The 19,355-nt window shown below is 45.6% G+C and overlaps 1 protein-coding gene and 1 long non-coding RNA gene across 6 annotated transcripts in view; one reads left to right on the forward strand and one right to left on the reverse strand.

Annotated features, from left to right (window-relative positions):
- The window catches only part of KIF9 (kinesin family member 9), a 252,053-nt gene that overhangs the window by 112,409 nt on the left and 120,289 nt on the right, over positions 1-19,355 (reverse strand). For all 5 annotated transcript variants that reach the window (XM_029588252.1, XM_029588254.1, XM_029588251.1 and 2 more), the window contains exon 9: positions 8,326-8,390. In XM_029588252.1, coding sequence (XP_029444112.1) covers positions 8,326-8,390 — 65 coding nt within the window. The remainder of the gene's footprint in view (positions 1-8,325; positions 8,391-19,355) is intronic.
- Positions 1-19,355, forward strand: part of LOC115084007 — a 30,089-nt gene that overhangs the window by 5,442 nt on the left and 5,292 nt on the right. The window contains exon 2 of the long non-coding RNA XR_003854442.1: positions 6,692-6,815. This is a non-coding gene — a long non-coding RNA (uncharacterized LOC115084007). The remainder of the gene's footprint in view (positions 1-6,691; positions 6,816-19,355) is intronic.

The following is a 19,355-nucleotide window of genomic DNA, read 5'->3' on the forward strand; positions in this document are numbered from 1 at the left end:
GGTATCACTGCAGGAGAGCGGGACTCGTCTGTAGAGGTAGGATTTCTTCTTGTTTGGAATTTTCTTTGGTTTGAATACTCTAACGCTGTGCAAGCGTGTATAGAGTCCCGAACTGCTATGGAGACGGAGAAATACTGAAGAGCAGAGCTTCCTGCAGGGGTATATGTACTGGTGGTAACGTCAGATTGAAATCTGACTCCGTCTCCAACTGCTATCAGGAGCACACTATCCCTGTGTCCATCTACTACATGCTAGGAAACCATAAATTTCCTAGGTAAACTTCCTCCCCTCCAACGAGCCAGAAGAAGGTGAAGTTGCCCAAAAAGACAATGGAAAATTAGTTTCCCAAATTTAACATAAAAGATTAGCATTGAAAACAACAACTCTGCACTATATACAAAACAACTGTATGAGCGGCGGACTCTCTCCCCCAGTAAATGGCAGGTCTCTGGACTAATCTATGGTACTACAGGAACAAAAATTAGCAGGTAGGAACCAATTTTCCTTTCCCTGTATGTATCCAGATCAGTCCAGATACCTGGGATGTACCTAAGCTTCCCTTAACTCGGGTGAGACCTGGAGAATTCCGCTTATAGAACACTCTCACTAAAGCACATGGAAGCAGGAGCCCCGACATCCAAACAATAATGCCTAGCAAAAGTGTGCAACAACTTCCCGGTTGCTGCCCAGCAAATTTCATATGAAGATACCTGTTGTGACTCAGCCCAGGAAGTAACATGAGAACGCGTCGAGTGTCCCCCTAAATCCCTCGGCAGCAGGCGCCCTTTAGAAATATGTCGACTTGATTACTTTCTTCAGCCACCATACAATTGTAGCCTTAAGACATCTTCTTTACCTTCTTTAGGCTACTCCACAGTGTAAATAGGTGATCCGATCTGTGAAAATCATAAGTGACCTTTAAATACCTCAATAATGCACACCTCCCATCTAAGAGCCTAAGCTCCCTCCGCATGAGGCACAGAGGAATCCAAATCTGGAAAAGCTAGAAGCTCCTCTGTCTAAGTAAGATAGAGTGCCAAGACTACCTCAAGGAGAAAAGAAGGCACAATGCATAAAGATACCCTTGATTCAGACATCTGTAGGAAGGGATCTAGACATGATAGCGCCTGGAGCTCAGAAATTCTCCTGGCTGAACAAATAGCCACCAAGAAAACCACTTTAAGAGTCAAGCCCTTAACCGTAGCTCTCTTTAGTAGTTCAAACCGAGCTCTCTTTAGTGGTTCAAATCGAGCCTAACACAATACTCTAAGAATTAGATTCAGAATCAAAGATGGACAAATGTTCTGTACCTGAGATGCAAGTTCTTAGCTCCCTGAAGGAACCATATAACAATCAGATGTGTGGACAGAGGATGCCCTTGCTTTTTAACCCAGATACAACCCAATGTCGCTATCTGGACTCTCAGAGAGTTAAAGGCCAATCCCGGAATCTTTCTGTAGAAAAACCAAAATATGCAACACAATAGCCTAAGGCTGAGGCTGCACTCCATCAACAGCAGTCCAGGACTTGAAGACCCTCCAAATTCGCACATACATCAAGGATGTAGAAGGTCACCTAGCTTATAATAAGGTGGAAATAACCGCTTTGGAATATCCCCTCCATCTCAGTCGTCTCCTCTTTGAAGTGAAGCCTTGAAACCTATCCTCAAAAGAGAAACGTCGTCGCCAGAAGGCCGGCCTTTGTATGTATTGTGGCCAACCGGTTTATGCAGTACCCTCCTGCCCACTTCGTTCAGGAAACTCCCAGGCCTAGGATCTGCCGAAGGACTCCTCCTAGGCCTGACCGCACCCTCTCCTCCGCTAACCCTGCCTGTCACCATTAAATTGGATGCCCAGGAATTTCACACCTTGGCCCTAGCGGACTCCAGAGCCAGTGGAAACTTTATCCTCCGGCAGCTCGTAGATCATCTGCGAATTCCCACCGTCCGCATACCGACACCATTGTTACACTCTTCTATCCATGGCGAACCATTACCTGGCGAAGTGACTTTCTCCACAGTCCCCATTCAACTTCGCACAGGATTGCTGCATACAGAGACTATTTCTTTTCTGATTTTGGACAAGGCTATACATCCTGTGGTTCTAGGATTACCATGGCTGAAAATACATACTCCGCAATTTGATTGGAACACCCTCCAATTGTCTCATTGGCGAGACTACTGCCATAAAAGATGTTTGGAGATGATATCCCCGATGTCCTGCCTAGCCACACTGCCATCCATTCCGGAGCTTCTGTCCCAGTATTTTTCCTTTCAGGATGTGTTCTCAAAGAAGGCCGCAGATGTCTTACCTCCGCATTGCTCTTTTGATTGCGCTATAAATTTGTTGCCCAACACTGAGTCTCCCCGAGGAAGAGTCTACCCAGTTTCCCTGACTGAGACAAAAGCCATATCAGACTATATCAAAGAAAATTTGGCTAAAGGCTTCATTCGATCCTCCAAGTCTCCCGTTGGAGCTGGGTTCTTTTTTGTGGGATTGGTGACATGGATCAGGGACGAAAGTGGTTAAACGGCTTAGAGCCACTGAAATTTTAAAGTTCACTGAGTTTTTCTCATGGCTAGTCTGGCCATAGGAGTGACGTGGACCGTGGAAGCCATGTCGCCCAGCAATGGGAAGAATTGATGGGCTGAGGCTATGTTGCATGTGCGCAGAGATGTGGACAGTTTGATAGGATGTCTGTGCGGTTGTTGGGCAGGAAGGCCTTTTGGACTGTAGGGCCCAGATCTGGTCCGATGGAGGTAAGGAGATGAGACAGATCCATATGGGATTTATGGTAGTTGATCAGATATCCCAGATTTATAGTGAGTTTTAGAGAATTAGAGCTCCTTGTGTTGCGTCCAGTCACAGACGGCTGCACCCTCTATTGCTCACCTTTTTCCTGCCTGACTCAGTTCCTTTTGGGAAAATGGCTACCTCCGCTTCTCCATGTCAACCCATCTGGCATCCCCAGTCCGGCAGGGCAATTGCGTTCACCATCCTTCTCCCGGAGTCACCTAGGGCACACGTGTGTGCAGCCCCGTCCTTTACATGCGTCATGGCGGGAACCTCGGGGGCGTCCCCTCGGCATGACGTCACTAGCTCTGGTATTTAAACTCCGTTCACGATTCCTAATATGAGTTAGCAAGGAATCCTCCATGCTGATCTCTCTACGTTACCAGACACTTCCGCTCTTTGTAATCTCGCTCCAGAACGACTTAGGTACCCGCTTCATGAGGGCCTTGTCTCGCTCCTCTACACCCTTCGGGGTTATCTGCTATCAACAAGGATGCCTAAGGTACCTGCTCCTCGGGGGCCTTGCCTCACTCCTGTCTACCCTCTGAGGTTGCCTACCATCTACAAGGACGCCTAAAGTACCTGCTCCTCGGGGGCCTTATTTCGTCCCGGACCTCCGCTTCTCGGGGGTTCTCTCCTACTACAACTGCCAGCATCAGAGTGAGTACTACTGCTGCAGTTCTGTCTCTGCATTGTCTCATATCTCTCTTCATAGATCCTCAGTCTACCCTGCACCGCGGGCCACTACCAGATCTACTCTCACTGGCCTTTCCATCTAGGCCTGGGTTATCGGCCTACCCTGCTTCGCAGACCACTATCGGACCCATCTCCCTCTCTGGACCTGGTGAGATTGTGGAACTGCCTTTTCCACTCTGCAGCCTTCAGACAGAACATTGCCATCAGACATCTCCTCTTCTGGCTGGGATCATTACCCGTTCCTCGGGTTACCATCTATGTTGCAGTATAATAAAAACTAACTTCTCTGTGTCCTTCTCTGCTCGGAGCTAGCCTATCGCCCACGTCTCTATGTCCAAAGTACAACACCTTGTTTGGATTGACTCCTTATCAGGCAGTCGCCCAGGTAAGGAAACACATGAATGCTGTTTTCTCGTAGATGAGCGGCAATCACTGCTAGGCATTTGGTGTACTACATGAGGTGTCGAAGCTAGTTCGAATGGCAGAACTTGGTATTGAAAATGCTGTTGACTCTCTATAAAACATATTGAAGGTCCAGAGAATAGAGTCAACCTCCTTGTTGTAGTAAGGGAAGCATGGTGCTGAGAGACACCATACTGAACTTTTCTTTCTAAAGAAATGTATTCATATTTCTGAGATCCAGGATAGGCGGAGGTCGCCTGTTTTCCTTGGAAGTAGGAAATAGCGGGATTAAGATCCTCTGCCTTTCTGTGTCCGGGGAATGGTGTCCAGAGCCCTGGTCCTCAGTAGGATGGACCGTTCTGTTCTGTGGCAAGGTTTCAAAATCCAGAAGCCTGCCTGACTGGCGGAGCTGGTGTGATTTGGATATCAGTTGTTGACGTGTATGTGCTTTTTGAAGTGGACTGGTTGGTCTCTCACGGGAGTTGGATAATACTCGTATGAGTGGTAAAAGGTCCTTCCATCATCCCTCTTTGCTGGTTTTATAGCCAAGGAGGGAGGATTTACAAGAAATGTAGAGAACTAAATAAATAAATGATCTGCGGTGCATGGCAGATCAGCTAGTTTATCTTGGACTTTAGCCGTAAATCAGGGGCCATAAGCCAGTTTCACCATCTAGCACTGAGTCCTGTTGCTGGCAACGGGAGAACGTTTCAAAGCGATCACATGTTGTTCGAACTTCATGTTGCTGGCAGTGAGGTTCCCTCAGTGTTGTGTCAAACATAGTTGGTAAACAGCAATATGTGACACCACCATGGATCCCAGGAAGATTTTACAACCTAGACCCTCCCAAAAACTTCTGGTCCTCTTTAGTGACCAGGTTGAAAGGGATGATTTCAGACATTTCCTTTACAAAAGTGACAAAGGAGATGTCATTTGGAGGGATTGTCTCCACTCTTCTGGTGGAGAAGGCTCCAAGAGGAGGTTGGTTTAGGTCTTGATGGGATCGGTGCCGAAGTGGGATTAGAGTTCCCATCACCCTTTGAGGATCTCAGGATAGGTATAGGGGCCCATGGAGCTCCGAAGGACGAGTCGGTGTCGACGACTTAGGCTGTCGTTGGTAGGGTACCGATTAGGGCAGCGAGGCGATGTCACAATGGTGTGAATATCGATAGCTCCGGTGTTGGTGCCAGTATGGGGGCCGGCATCGTTTGAAGTTGTAGACTCCGGAAGGCATAGAGGACAGCCTGGCAGACGAGGACGTCCAGCTCCTCCCTGGAAGTTGGTATAGGTAATGCAGCTACAGGGGGAGGCAGGCTAGGCATTACTGGCACTTCCATATGGATCTGTGGTGGCTCAGTACCAGGCACCAGTGTCGGTGGGGAACGCCTCAGTGCCTCGGGTGCAGAGGAGCATGGAGACTCTTGTACCCGGGCCCGCTTCACAACTGGCTCGATGGACAGGCAGTATTTGTGCTGGCACCGAATGCGGAACCCTGTCGGTGCCAGCGACGATGTTTCCCTCGGTGCTTGGCGCGGTCATTCTCCAGCACCAAGGAAGATGCCACTGATGTCATGGATGGCATCAGTGACGGATGATCATCGTGCAGGTGACGATGATTCTCATGGTGCTCGGCCCGGTCATTACTCAGCACCAAGGAAGATGCCACAGCTGTCCTGGATGGCATCAGTGACAAATGGTCACCATGCCTCTACTGCTCCTGGCATTGTTTTTCAACCAAGTATTACAAGGGGGCTCTGGTTGAGATCCCGAAGTATGGAGCGTTTTCGTTAGTCGAGGGCACTGAGGATTCGATGAAGGTATTGATGGTGGCTTCGACAGTATTGATGGCATCAATGCGGTGTCAATGGCGGCATCAATAGTATCGACGGGATCGATGGCAGCATCAACGGTATCTATGGTGACATCAATGAAATTGATGGCGGCCTCAATGGAATCGATGGCGGCATCGACGGCCTCGATGGCCGTATCGACAGCATTGATGGTGGCATCAATGGAATTGAGGGCGACCTCGATGGGATCGAGGGTGGCGTCGACGGTATTGTTGACGGCAGCATTGACGGGATCGATGGAGGCCTCAACAGAATCGATCAGCATCGATGGTGGCATCGATGGTGGCCCCAACGGATCGATGGGGGCCTCGACAGAATCGATGGTGGCATCGTCGGCATTAATGGTGGCCCTGATGGCATCAATGGTGACCTCGATGGCATCGATGGTGGCCTCCAAGGCACCAATGGGAACCGTGGACGCCCCAATCCCTCTAGCCCCAATGGACCCAGTGGAAGATCGACGCAAGGACACTTGCAGGCATCGTGGGGCGCACCGAGTGTGATAAATATAGAGAGAGAAAAAAGAGGGCCGCAAACGGTTGGTAACCCGGGGGAACCAACAGTGAGGTGACAAGAACTGACCGGAGAACATAGAATAATACTTACCGAGCGTCGATGAAAATCTACGTGAAGGGAGACCCATGTAGGGAAATTATTTGTGAAGTAAAACTTCAAGTTTTTCCGTGAGGAAAAGCTGTGAGAAAACATCTCACAGAGCTCCTAAACCCGAGGCAAACTGTAGCGCGGAAAAAAAGAGATTGAAGGGAGACCCCTGTGGACACAGGGATCATGACATGCTGGGTATGCTCAGTATGCCAGTCAAAGTTTCTAGAAACCTTGACAAAAGTGTTCTGTAATAGGGCTCCACCTAATGACATCACCCATATGTGAGGACTACCATCCTGCTTGTTCTGGGAGAATGCCTGCTTTTACTTCTTTATTCTTTTTTAGAGCTTGATATTGAGAGGAATGCAGCATGACGTGACCCAATTTTGACCAAACAATGGACAAAAAACTGAGGCAGGAAGCTGTGGTATTGTGATGTCACTGGGAGCCTTAAAAAGATTGCACAAAGGTAATGTGGAGAAGTCATTGATCTCTTATACCATGATGATACACAGCCAATGGGGGCCTATAAGCTAAGGCTCATTGGTATGCTTTCCTGCATGTGCTATTTTACACAAGTTCATTAATGCATAAAATTTAACACCCACCTTGGAGAAGGTGTCAACTATATGGCTCATATGCTATTTGACAGACTCAGTTAACAGCATTAATTGGGAGCTACTGATGAAGGAGATGGGTTGTTAAAACAGGAGATGCTGTGGATGAGCTGACGATATAGGCTGTATAGTTGTTTCCTGCTGATATTTCTATGTTCTTTGAAAGGAATGGAGAAGAGAACTGGGGAGAGATAACCTCCTGCTATTTAGCACACAGACAATATTAGCATATGGAAGCTACAGTTTTATGGCTAGGCATGAATGCTAATAGAACAAAAGTAGGGCAAGTAAAATCTTCTGTAAAAAGCATTGATGGACACTTGGCTGAAAAAGTGAAATTCAAAACTGGGTAAAAACTCCACAGTGCTTCTTGCACTATAATTTTGAAATGGCACATATTTTGTCCTATAATTTAATTTCTTGCAATTTCAAGAGCAGAAAGAATTCCACAAAGGAATAAAATCTGTAAAAAAATACATCTCAATGCAAAAAATGCCACAGACCTTTTATTTTTGACTTGGCAGTTTCTTCCTGTTCCTTTGGGCTTCTAGCTCAACTGGAATTAGTATCTATTGAACTATGGTGCCATGAGTCTTCATTCACAGCTACCTGGGATTTTTTCTCCTATTTCATAGCCCCTTGCCAACTTTTAGCCCAACTATTGCAGCATCAGTTTTTGACCAAAGGTCACAAACCACCAAGGCTCGCTCTATAATCCAGTAGGTATGGGCTCTGAGTCTGATCACTAAATGCCACCACCGTGCAATGAGTGTGACTCTATCCCCTATAGAGTCTACAGCATCCTCAGGCCCAGGCAGCAAAGTCAAGCCTAGGAATCAAAACCAAACTGCCAAGCAGCGCTGCCATTGAGCTGGCCCTGATATTTTTAACCAATATTGATTTTTCATTTTGCTTTGGATACGAGCCTTCCTGAGATTTGAACTGGCAACATTTGATCTACAAGGTGGTGATTCCATCATCACTAAATTACTGGGCCTGTCCCCAGTGCTTTTTATACAAGCTTTTGCTTGCATAATTATTTATGTGAATTTGTACGTTTCAAAAAATGCAGGCAATTAAATCCTTGGGCAAAAAATGCACTTTTTCAAAGTTCTGAAAGTAAGCAAACTTACTTGATTTATGTACTTTTTTGGTTCTACCTTTTCTGAAAATTTAGATCTGGCCCTTCTGTCTGCCCAAATTTGCTAGCTAGAGAGCAAAGCAGCATAGAGGACACTAAATAGAAATAAATAAGTTCTGTGTTCAGTAACTGGCTATTTCTGGGTGCAAAGAGGACCGAATTTGAGGAGCAAGATTGTTTTCAACAGAAGCATAAAATAATTCAGAATCCCTGCTACTTACAGTTTCCTCAAGCTGCATCTCTTCTCCATAGATGTTTGCCACAAGAATGGTGTTACATTTCCCTCCTGAAGAAGACAGGGATATTCATCAGATGGCTCCATACGATATACGTTGAGGTCCATATTCAGTTACAGTCCAGATAAACTTATCCAGCTAACTTTGGAGTTATATTCAAAAGTGCAGCTGCACTATTGAATATAATCTAAAATTAGCCAACTAATTTTTAACCAGCTAACTTTAAGACAGCTCGCTGGACTGGCCAGACTTAGCCGGCTATGTTAACCGACTAACTCTGAATATTGGAGTTAGCCAATTAACGTAGCCAGCTAACTCAACTCCTCCCAGTTACGCCCCTGGAACACCCCTAATTTAACCTGCTAAATTTAGCCAGATAAGTATCCAAATATTCATTTAGCCGGCTAACTTCTGAATTAGCCGGCTAAGGGGCCGAAGCAATTTAGTGCACTCAGCCTAACTCGCAGCTTAACGCACAACTGGATGAGCATTTTGAACATGTTAGAATAACTCCCGATACAGTAATGGGATTAGCGCAACCAAAACATGCATCCAAACAAGTGCATAGCTAACAGCACTCACCACATGTAAATGCCATGTTGCTTACCAGTAACAGGTGTTCTCACAGGACAGCAGGATGTTAGTCCTCACATATGGGTGACATCACAGGATGGAGCCCAATCACGGAACACTTTTGTCAAAGTTTCTAGAACTTTGACTGGCACCTACTGGGCTTACGGGGCGGCAGGTGGGTTTTGTGAGGACTAACATCCTGCTGTCCTGTGAGAACACCTGTTACAGGTAAGCAACTTCTGCTCTTTCACAGGACAAGCAGAATGATAGTCTTCACATATGGGTGAGTACCGAGGTGAGGATATCCGAGAAATGCACCAAATGTACCCAAGATGTGCAATAGGCACAAGGACTGGGGTGGAATTTGGTAGAGGGCATCCTGAACCCTAACGGGCAGGCGGAAGGGTGTTGGTACATCAAGTTGTATAAAGGTTGCGCAAGACAGACTGGCCGAAGATGGAATCTTGTTTTCCGGTCTTGTCTAAGCAATAATGGGCTGTAAAGGTATGGAGAGAACTCCAGGTAGCAGCCCTACAAATATTAGGAAGTGGCACCGAGCTTAGGTGCGCTACTGAAGTCGCAATGGCCCTCACAGAGTGTGCTTTAACACGGTCTTGAAGTGGAATGCCTGCTTGCTGATAGCAAAAGGATATGCAGTCCGCTAACCAGGAGGAGAGAGTCTGCTTACCCACAGGCTGCCCCAATTTGATGGAATGGAAAGAGGCAAACAATTGAGTGCTTTTCCTATGGGCAGCTGTACGGTCTAGATAGAATGCTAGAGCACGTTTACAATCAAGGGTATGCAGAGCCTGTTCTCCTGGATTGGAGTGAGGCCTGGGAAAGAAGGTAGGTAGTATAATGGATTGATTAATGTGAAACTCCGATACTACCTTAGGTAAGAACTTAGGGTGAGTGTGGAGTACTGCCTGGTCCTGCAGAAGTTTGGTGTAAGGCAGATAGGTAACTAGGGTCTGTAACTCACTAACTCTGTGAGCAGATGTTATTGCCAAAAGGAAAATCACTTTCCATGTGAGATAGCAAATATCACAAGGTTGGAGAGGCTCGAATGGTGGTTTCATGAGCCGACTCAAAACCAGATTGAGGTCCCAAGAAGGGGCTGGAGGGCCTAGTGGAGGCTTGAGGTGAAGCAAGCCTTTCAGAAAACGTGTTACTAGGGGTTGTAATGAAATAGGAACATCCCCGACACCTTTATGGAAGGCGGCCACCGCACTGACATGCATTCTGATGGAGGAAGTTTTTAGACCTGATTCTGACAAGTGCCAGAGAGAGTCTAGAAACTTTGTGGTGGAACAGGTAAAGGGATCAAGGGATTGAGAAGAACACCATGACTTAAACCTGTTCCATTTGTAAAGGTAAGACTTTCTCATGGAAGGCTTCCGTGAAGCAATCAAGACATGGGAAACTGGCTCCGAAAGGTTAAGTAGCTGAAGAATTAACCTTTCAACATCCAGGCCGTCAGGGACAAAGCTTGAAGATTGGGGTGGCGTAGGCACTTGCCGTTCTGAGTGATCAGAAGCGGGTCCATTCCCAAGGGAATGTGCCTGCGAATGGAGAGATCCTGAGGTACTGGATACCACACTTGGTGAGGCCAGTGAGGTGCTATCAAGATCATGCATTCTTTGTCCTGACGTAACTTCACGAGAGTCTTCAAGAGAAGTGGAAGTGGAGGGAATGCGTATAGGAGACCGGTTGCCCATGAGAGGGAGAACGCATCTCTTGGCTGTGAGTGTTGGCTGAGAATGAGAGAGCAAACGTTCTCTACCTTGCAGTTTTGAGGTGACGCAAAGAGGTTTATGCGAGGATGACCCCAACGTTGGAATATTGCGTCTGCTACTGAGGGGTTGAGGGACCACTCGTGCAGATGAAAAGCGCGACTTAAGTTGTCCGCCAACATATTGTCCACTCCCGGCAAGTAGGTGGCCCTGAAGTACATCGAGTGGGAGAGGGCCTCCGCCCATATCTGCGCAGCTTCCTGACACAGTAGGAAGGAGCCCGTACCTCCCTGTTTGTTGATGTACCACATGGCCACCTGGTTGTCCGTCTGAATCAGGATGACCTGATTGGAAAGGCGATCCTGAAAAACCCTGAGAGAATATCTGATTGCTCGAAGCTCCAGAAATTGATTTGGTGTTTGGCTTCCTCTGGAGACCAAGTTCCTTGTGTTTGCAAATTGGCCACATGGGCTCCCCAGCCAAGGTTGGAAGCATCAGTGGTGAGAATGATTTGAGGGTCTGGAGCCTGGAAGGGCCAGGCCTTGGAGGAGATTGATCTGATTTTTCCATCAGGCTAGAGACTGACAGAGTTAGTCGGTGATGTGGACAGTGTTAGATAGATGTTGTACGGACTAAGTCCATTGTGACCTTAGAGTCAACTGCATGACTCTCATGGCCAAGCGGGCCATTGGGGTAACCTGTACTGAGGATGCCATGGGTCCCAATAGGATGAGGAAGTGGTGTGCAGTCATGGGTTGCTGAGACTGTAGCTGGTGTGCGAGGGAGATGAGAGTGAGAGCTCGCTGTCGAGGCAGAAATGCCTTTGCCTGCAAGGTGTCCAAGTCTGCCCCTATGAATCATAAAGTTTGAGATGGGAATAAGCAGGATTTTGCATAGTTGATGAGAAATCCTAGCAAAATCATAGTCTGTAAAGTAAAACGTAGGGACGACAGAGCAGCTTGCTGAGTGGGAGCCCTGATCAACCAATCGACTAGATAGAGGTAGACGTGAACACCTTGAGTCCTGAGGAAGGCTACTACTACTACGAGGCAGTTGGTGAAGACTCGTGGTGCAGATGCCAGGCCAAATGGGAGCACTCGGTATTGACAGTGCTTGGAGCCTACTAGAAATCTCAGGAACCTGTGATGAGATGGATTTATCGCAATGTGCATGTACGCATCTTGGAGATCGAGAGAGCGGAGCCAGTCTCCTCTTTGCAGAAGAGGAAGGAGGGAACCCAAGGTTACCATCCTGAACTTTTCTCATTGGAGGTACTTGTTGAGGGCACGTAGGTCCAGGATTGGACAAACACCACCCGATTTTTTGGGGATTAGAAAGTACCGGGAATAGAATCCTTGGCCTTGTTGAGAGTAAGATACTGGTTCTATTGCTCTGGACTGGAGAAGGAGGGATACCTCCTGCTCCAGGAGTAGTAAGTGGTCAGATGTTCCCAATGCCGGTAGAGGTGGGGAGTCCGGTGGAATGGAGAGAAAGTTCAGGCGATAACCTTGAGAGATTATGGCAAGGACCCACTGGTCTGAGGTGATTGTGTGCCACTTGTTGGTGAAATGTACAATCGTGTTCCCACTGGTATCTGAGGCAATGGAAACTGGCTGCTGCTCTCTATGCAGGAGTCAAAAACCAGAAGCAGGGCCCAGCTGAGGAGCTGCTTGTGGCTTTTGTTTACGAGGTTGACGAGACTGGGCCTTTTGGAAAGGTCTCATGAAACGAGTCCTAGACTGTGGCGGATAGGACTTCTTTGGACAGAAGAATGTCTTGTTAGTATCCTTCCTGAAAGGCTGTTTGGAGGAATATTTATTTATTTATTTATAACTTTTTTTTATACCGAGGTTCAGGTAACAGAGTTACTTATCACTCTGGTTTACATTCCAACAGGCAAATAAATAATGACAATAATATGTCTTACAAAGAACAAGGAGGAGAACAACTTGGATAAACATAACTAGGAAAAAAAACAATGTGTACAGGTAGAAGGAGGTGGACTTGAGGGGTTTCAAGCTGAATGTGGGGGGAGTTGAGTAATGGAGGGGGAGAGGGAAAAGTTAATATGGCTGATTAAACATGAGAATGGGCCATGGGTAGGGACAGTTTGAGGAAGCTGTGAAGCAACTTGAAATTATGGGAAAGCTTGGCTGAACAGCAAAGTCTTGAGTCTTTTTTTGAACGTGATTGGGCAATGTTCCAGCCTGAGCTCAGGTGGGAGCGAATACTCAGAGGGCATCAGAGAGAGCTGGTGAAGGGTCTCATGATGGTCCTTGAGTTTCGCCACTGTCCACTGAATCTGTTCGCCAAACAGATTGTCGCCTATGCAGGGCAGATCAGATAATCTGTCTTGTACTTCAGGGCGCAAGTCCGAAGACTTAAGCCAGGCCCATCTTCTTGCAGAAATAGCAGTTGCAGATACCCTGGAAGCAGTGTCAAAGATATCATACGAGGATCTTATTTCATGCTTCCCTGCTTCAAAACCCTTATGTACTAGGGTTAGAAGTTGTTCCTGGAATTGCTGAGGCAGGGACTCTGCAAAGTCCTGTATCTGCTTGAATAAGACCCTGTTGTACTGGGTCATATACAGCTGGTAGGAGGCTATTCAAGAGATAAGCATTGATCCCTGGAAGACACGCCGGCCAATGGCATCCAGGAATTTCTGTTCCTTACCTGGGGGAAAGGAACAGTGAGGTTTTGCTCTTTTTGTACTTTTTTGGGCAGATTCTACAACCACAGATTGGTGATCCAGCTGGGGTTTCTGGAAACCTGGGGCTGACTGGACCAAATAAGTGGTATCAGCTTTTCCATTGACTGGAGTAACAGAACCAGGGTGTTCCCAGTTCTTTTTGAGAAGATCCAAAAGAACCTGGTGAATAGGGATGGAGGTTATTTCCTTGGGAGCATCTAGGAATTGTAACAACTCCATCATTTGATGTCTGTTATCTTGTTCAGTCTGCAATTGGAAGAGAACCAATTCAGACATTTCCTTCACAAAATTTATGAAGGATAGGTCCTCTGGAGAGGAACGCTTCCTGCTTTCAGTAGGAGAAGGTGGCGATGGCAAGTCATCGGTGTCTTGAGAAGAATCGTCGGTCCAGGTGTCATAAGGATCAGCACCTGCCCCACTAGGAACCTGAGAAGGATGGGACGATGATATTCCTGAAGGTCCCGGTCTAGGCTCTGAAGGCATCAAGGGAAGTACTGGAGGAACAGATGAAGGCATCGAGGACACCGGTGCAGGCATCGAGGGCATCGATGGATGAATCGGTGGTGCCGATGGGCGCATTGGCATCGATGGTTGAGGCATCAGCAGGACTCCTGATGGAGGAATGCAGAACGGTGTTTCCCCTCCCGATGACAGGGTAAGCGGGGAAGGTACTGGAGCCATCGGTGACACAGGATCCATTGGTGGAAAAGCTTCTAGAAGCGCTTCCATCTTCAAGAGCAGCAGTGCCAATGCTGCCAGAATGGGATCGATGGTCGGTTCCGCAACCTGCACCGATTTCGGCGCCAGGGGACCTTGGAATCTGTGCATCGCCTTATCGATGGCCTCCTGAAACATCTGGTCCAGTTCTTCACGGAGACCTGGAGCAAACAGCCCCGGCTCCGGAAGGGAAGAAGGAGGCAGAGGCATAGCCGGAGGGACCACCGTTAAAGGCGGAGTGGCGGCTCCCGATAACCATCTGGGTGAGGGTTGCCTCAGTGACCCAGTCACAGAAAGGGTCGGTGCTTTTTCTGGACGGGGTTTCTTCGATGGCGGCTCGGACGATGGCGAGGTCGATGACTTTTTTTCCTCGATGGTCTGAGACTTCCGGTTTTGATGCCGATGTTTCTCTCTACAATCCCCTTGGTCCTGAGGAAGGGTAGAGGAAGTCAAAGGCCAAGAAGTCGTCAACGCCGGGTGGTCACCGGCCGGTGGCCGATACTGGCGCGAAGTGGACGGTGCCGGTTCGGACGACGTCGATGCAATGGACGGTGTCGGGGTCTGAGAACAGAAGAGAAGTTCCATTTTCTCCATTCTGGCCTTGCGAACTTTAGGTGTCATAAGGGCACATTTGTTGCAGGTCAAGACATCATGTTCGCACCCAAGACACATTACACAGACTTTATGAGGGTCCCTTTATAGACATGGTGCGAGTACAGTCTGGGCACAGATGGAACCCCGTCGCCATGGCCTCTAAAAAAAATTGAGCCGAGGTACAGTCGACGGCCAGTAGGCCACGAGGGCCAAACTCGACGGGAATCGACCGAAAACAGGTAAAATCTTACCAGAGTACCACTGAGACAAAAATTCGAAAGAGGGACTCCTGTGGGGTATGAAAGTTTTTAGTAATTCTGTGAGGAAAATTCCTGTCAGGAATCTCTGTGGAGCTCCTTAACCCGCGTGGCTACTGCTGCGTGGAAAAAAGAAGACTGAAGAGGGACCCCTGCTGGCTACAGGTTTACTGCCATGCTGGGCATGCCCAGTAGGTGCCAGTCAAAGTTCTAGAAACTGACAAAAGTGTTCTGTGATTGGGCTCCATCCTGTGATGTCACCCATATGTGAGGACTACCATCCTGCTTGTTCTGTGAGAAGAGGCTATTGGCTATTATCCCCGATGCAGAAATACCCCAGCACCCAACACACACTTATTAAAGTGGCAAACTTAATGTCAGCCCTGGAACTGGCGTTAAGTCATACCGCGAGCTAAGGGCTCAAGAAAAAAACAGTAGTTCTTCCTATTTAGTATCATTGTGATACTAAGATCCACTGCTTGTGGGAATTGAAATTTAAGAAAAAAGGAAGGACTTGATAACAAAAAAATTGTGAGCACACAATATACACGCTGTACGTGTGCATGTATATTATGTGTGAGTTATCCGGAGCCACACCTCCAGGGCGCCTGATGCATTTGAGTGCTAGGAATGAATAATTTGTCCCCAGTGCATCCTTTTTAGCATGGCCACTAATTTACATACTGCATCGGGCGTCTAGGGACTGTGGATGTTCGCGTGTTAGGAAAACAGACACTCAACACTGGTGGTCGTTTTACCACAGGCTTTTATTGCATCAGTCCGTAATTGCTTTTGAAAATGAAACTCATTAATTTCATTTTCTTTTTTTTTAAATCATTTTTATTCCATAATAGCACAAATAAAATCTTCATAATCCAAAATAATGATAGTAACTTTTGAAGAAGTCAAACAAATGAATAAAAAAAATATCAACTCCAAATAGTACCCTAACAAGTTCCACTGAATAATAATGATGGCCCTGCAAGCAAAGTGCATGTTCTTACCTACTCATTTTCATTCCTGTAGTACCACAGATCAGTCCAGACTCCTTGGTTTTGCCTCCCTACTAGCAGATGGAGACAGAGAAATTTTCACAGCCACCGGCACATAACCTGATGTAGCACTTGCCGTCCCTCAGTATTACTATGTATTCAAGGTGATACAGCAACACATCCAACAAATTTTAGAATCAATAACCCTCGAACGAGAAGAGGAAGCAACATATAACCATAAACAATCTTGAAAACTTACAGAGGTAAAAAAAAACCTGTGCTATTCTTCAGACAATAAAGTACAAAGGACAAATTGAGTGGACTCTCTAAATGTACACTCACCACTCAACCATGGGCGGGACTTTGGACTGATCTGTGGTATTACAGGAATGAAAATTAGCAGGTAATAACCAATTTTCAATTTTCCTGTATGTACCCAGATCAGTCCAGACTCCTGGGATGTACCAAAGCTTCCCTAACCTGGATGGGATTGTGAGAGTCCCGCTCGAAGGATGCTCTCTCTGAAACTAGCAACTTCTGGCGCATGAACGTCCAATCTATAGTGTCTGGCAAAGGTATGCAAAGATTTCCAAGTTGCCGCCCTGCAAATCTCTTGCCTGGACACTAGTTGACATTCTGCCCAGGAGGACTGGATTGAATGAGCCCTTAATCTCTCCGGGACAGGACGACCGTGACAAATTAAAAGTGGAACCAATGGCTTCCTTCAACCAACGTGTAATCGTGGCCTTCAAAGCCTTCTGACCATTTTTTGCACCACTCCACAGCACAAAAAGTTGATACGACAATCTAAAACTGTTAGTAACCTCTAGGTATCATAACAAGGTGTGTCTGACATCCACTAGCTTGAATAACATTTTACACAAATAAATATATGCTTGCTAATACAGACTACACAGATAAATATTTTTATGATACTTTAATATTTGGAATTTTAGAATATAATAAATGCTGGCTTTCGGGTAACATACCCAATGAAAAGACAGAAAGTTAAGTCCTTTATCAAAATATCAGAGCTCTCAATACAGTAATTAAACTTTTAAAGAGTTTTCTTTGGATTCTTTATAGCAGATGGATTAAAGCAGCACTTGTACTGACTAAAATTCTCAGCTAGGCTAAAATACCACTTAGTGGTATATAATGCTGATTTAATATTTGGATTTAATTACTCAGTTTTCCAAACCTATGCTCAAGGTACAGTACATATAAATATATTGTTATACAACCTAAGATGGGGAAAATAATGTTTAAATAAAACTTTAGATTCTGCATAGCATCAGGACTTGCTCCTGGATGTGGATGGAGCACCTGATTTAACTTCCAGCAATCTATTCAACCTCTCCTAAAGCAACCACAGCAGCACTTAGCTCCCTGATAAATTCAGCAGGGATTGGAATCTCATGAGTGTGGGATACAGAATTCTGAATTATGTATAAAACAACTATTTATTAGACATCTGCTTTTTTCTTCCAAGGGCACAGAGTATTATTATTTTAGCAAAGAACATTTTATCTAATATGGCTTTCTAAGTCCGCAGCACCTCAGTAAAAATATACTCTAGTAAACAATTTTCAGAGGTATTTACTTGGCTGGATAGCCCTACGGGGAAAATTGTACTCTCTTCTCCTAGAAGTATGTGCTGGCTTTCAAAGCATGCATGGCTTTAGCCAGATTACAAAGAGACAATCCCGGGGACCATGTTTAGGTTAGAAGAATAAACAGCATGAGTACCTTTGGATTTTTACATAGACATATACTGTTTTTTTTGTTTTTTGTTTTTTTATTATTTATTTATGAATTTTCACAATATCATTACAAGTATAACTTGTTATTTATAATTACAGAGACAGTATAGCAAAAAAAAAAAAAAATCATATCATCCAAATCAAACAAAGAGAACCAGATATTCATTATACTGTTATTCTGATTAAACACAGGAAAATAAAAGAATTCTTCTTTACCTGAAATAGCTGGATAAATGAGAAAATAATTTCTAGATTGTAATTAATAACTTAAGAAAGTACAATGATACCCCTAACTTGTACTATCTACCGATTATCCTAATTCCCAAGAAGGCTTTTCAATTGTTCAGGATCCAGAAAAGAATAATCTTTTCCTCCCAATTTAACTCACATCTGCATGGGTATTTTAATAAAAAGAAACCCCCTTTGTCTACAACCTCTTTCTTTAATGCTAAAAAGTTTTCCTGCGTAACTGTGTATTTTTTATTAAATTGGGAAAAATTCAAATTCGTTGTCCGTAAAAAGTCTTAGTTCTACTTCGGAAAAAAAATGTCATAATATTATCCTTGTCAGTAATAAAGGCAAAGGGGTAGATTTTAAAAACATACGCGCGCGTGTACTTTTGTTCACGCACCAGGCGCGAACAAATGTACGCTGGATTTTATAAGATACGCTCTTACTGAATGCGCCTTTACTCATCTTTGGAGAGGAAGTTTGCTTTTTCATAGCAAAACTGTATGCAATCTGCTAGCCAATTGGATAGATTATGTTTACCCACTGGTTTTCCTGGTTTGTTTGGATCAAAAGATACAAAGAGTTGAGTAGATTTTCTATGGACCGCAGTGCGGTCTAAGTAAAACGCCAGCACACGTTTACAGTCCAAGGTATGTAAGGCCCATTCTCCTTCGTGAGAACGAGGCCTTGGAAAGAATGTGGGTAACACTATGGATTGGTTCAAGTGGAATTCCGTAACTACCTTGGGGAGGAATTTTGGATGTGTCCGGAGAACCACTCTGTCATGTAGGAATTTTGTATAGGGTGAGTACGTGACAAGTGCTTGTAACTCACTAACTCTTCTAGCCGATGTAATGGCTATGAGGAAGACAGTCTTCCATGTAAGAAATTTAAGATCACAGGAGTTCATGGATTCAAAGGGAGAATGCATGAGCCTTGATAAGACTAGATTCAGGTCCCATTCTGTGACTGGTGGCCGAATCGGTGGTTTAAGGCGAATTAAACCTCTCATAAATCTACTGACGAGAGAATGTGTGGATATTGGTGCATCTCCCATCTTGTTATGGTAAGCTGAGATTGCACTTAGGTGCACTCTTACAGATGATGTCTGGAGACCAGAGTCTGAAAGATGGCATAAATAGCCTAGTAGGGAAGTTGTGGGGCAGGAGAAAAGATCAATACTCTTTTGTCTGCACCACAAAGTAAACTTTTTCCATTTTGAATAATAATTCTTTCGTGTTGAAGGTTTTAGTGACGCTATCAGCACTTGAGAGACATTGGTTGAAAGATTGAGCAGTTGTAAGATCAAGCTTTCAACATCCATGCTGTCAGGGATCCTGAGTTATGAGATTGGGAGCTACACCCAGGCGAATTGGTTCTCTGATCGAGAGATCTAGAAGCGTGGGAAACCATACTTGTCGAGGCCAATACGGGGCTATGAG

This window comes from Rhinatrema bivittatum, chromosome 2 (assembly GCF_901001135.1).
Source record: "Rhinatrema bivittatum chromosome 2, aRhiBiv1.1, whole genome shotgun sequence".
Taxonomy (NCBI): domain Eukaryota; kingdom Metazoa; phylum Chordata; class Amphibia; order Gymnophiona; family Rhinatrematidae; genus Rhinatrema; species Rhinatrema bivittatum.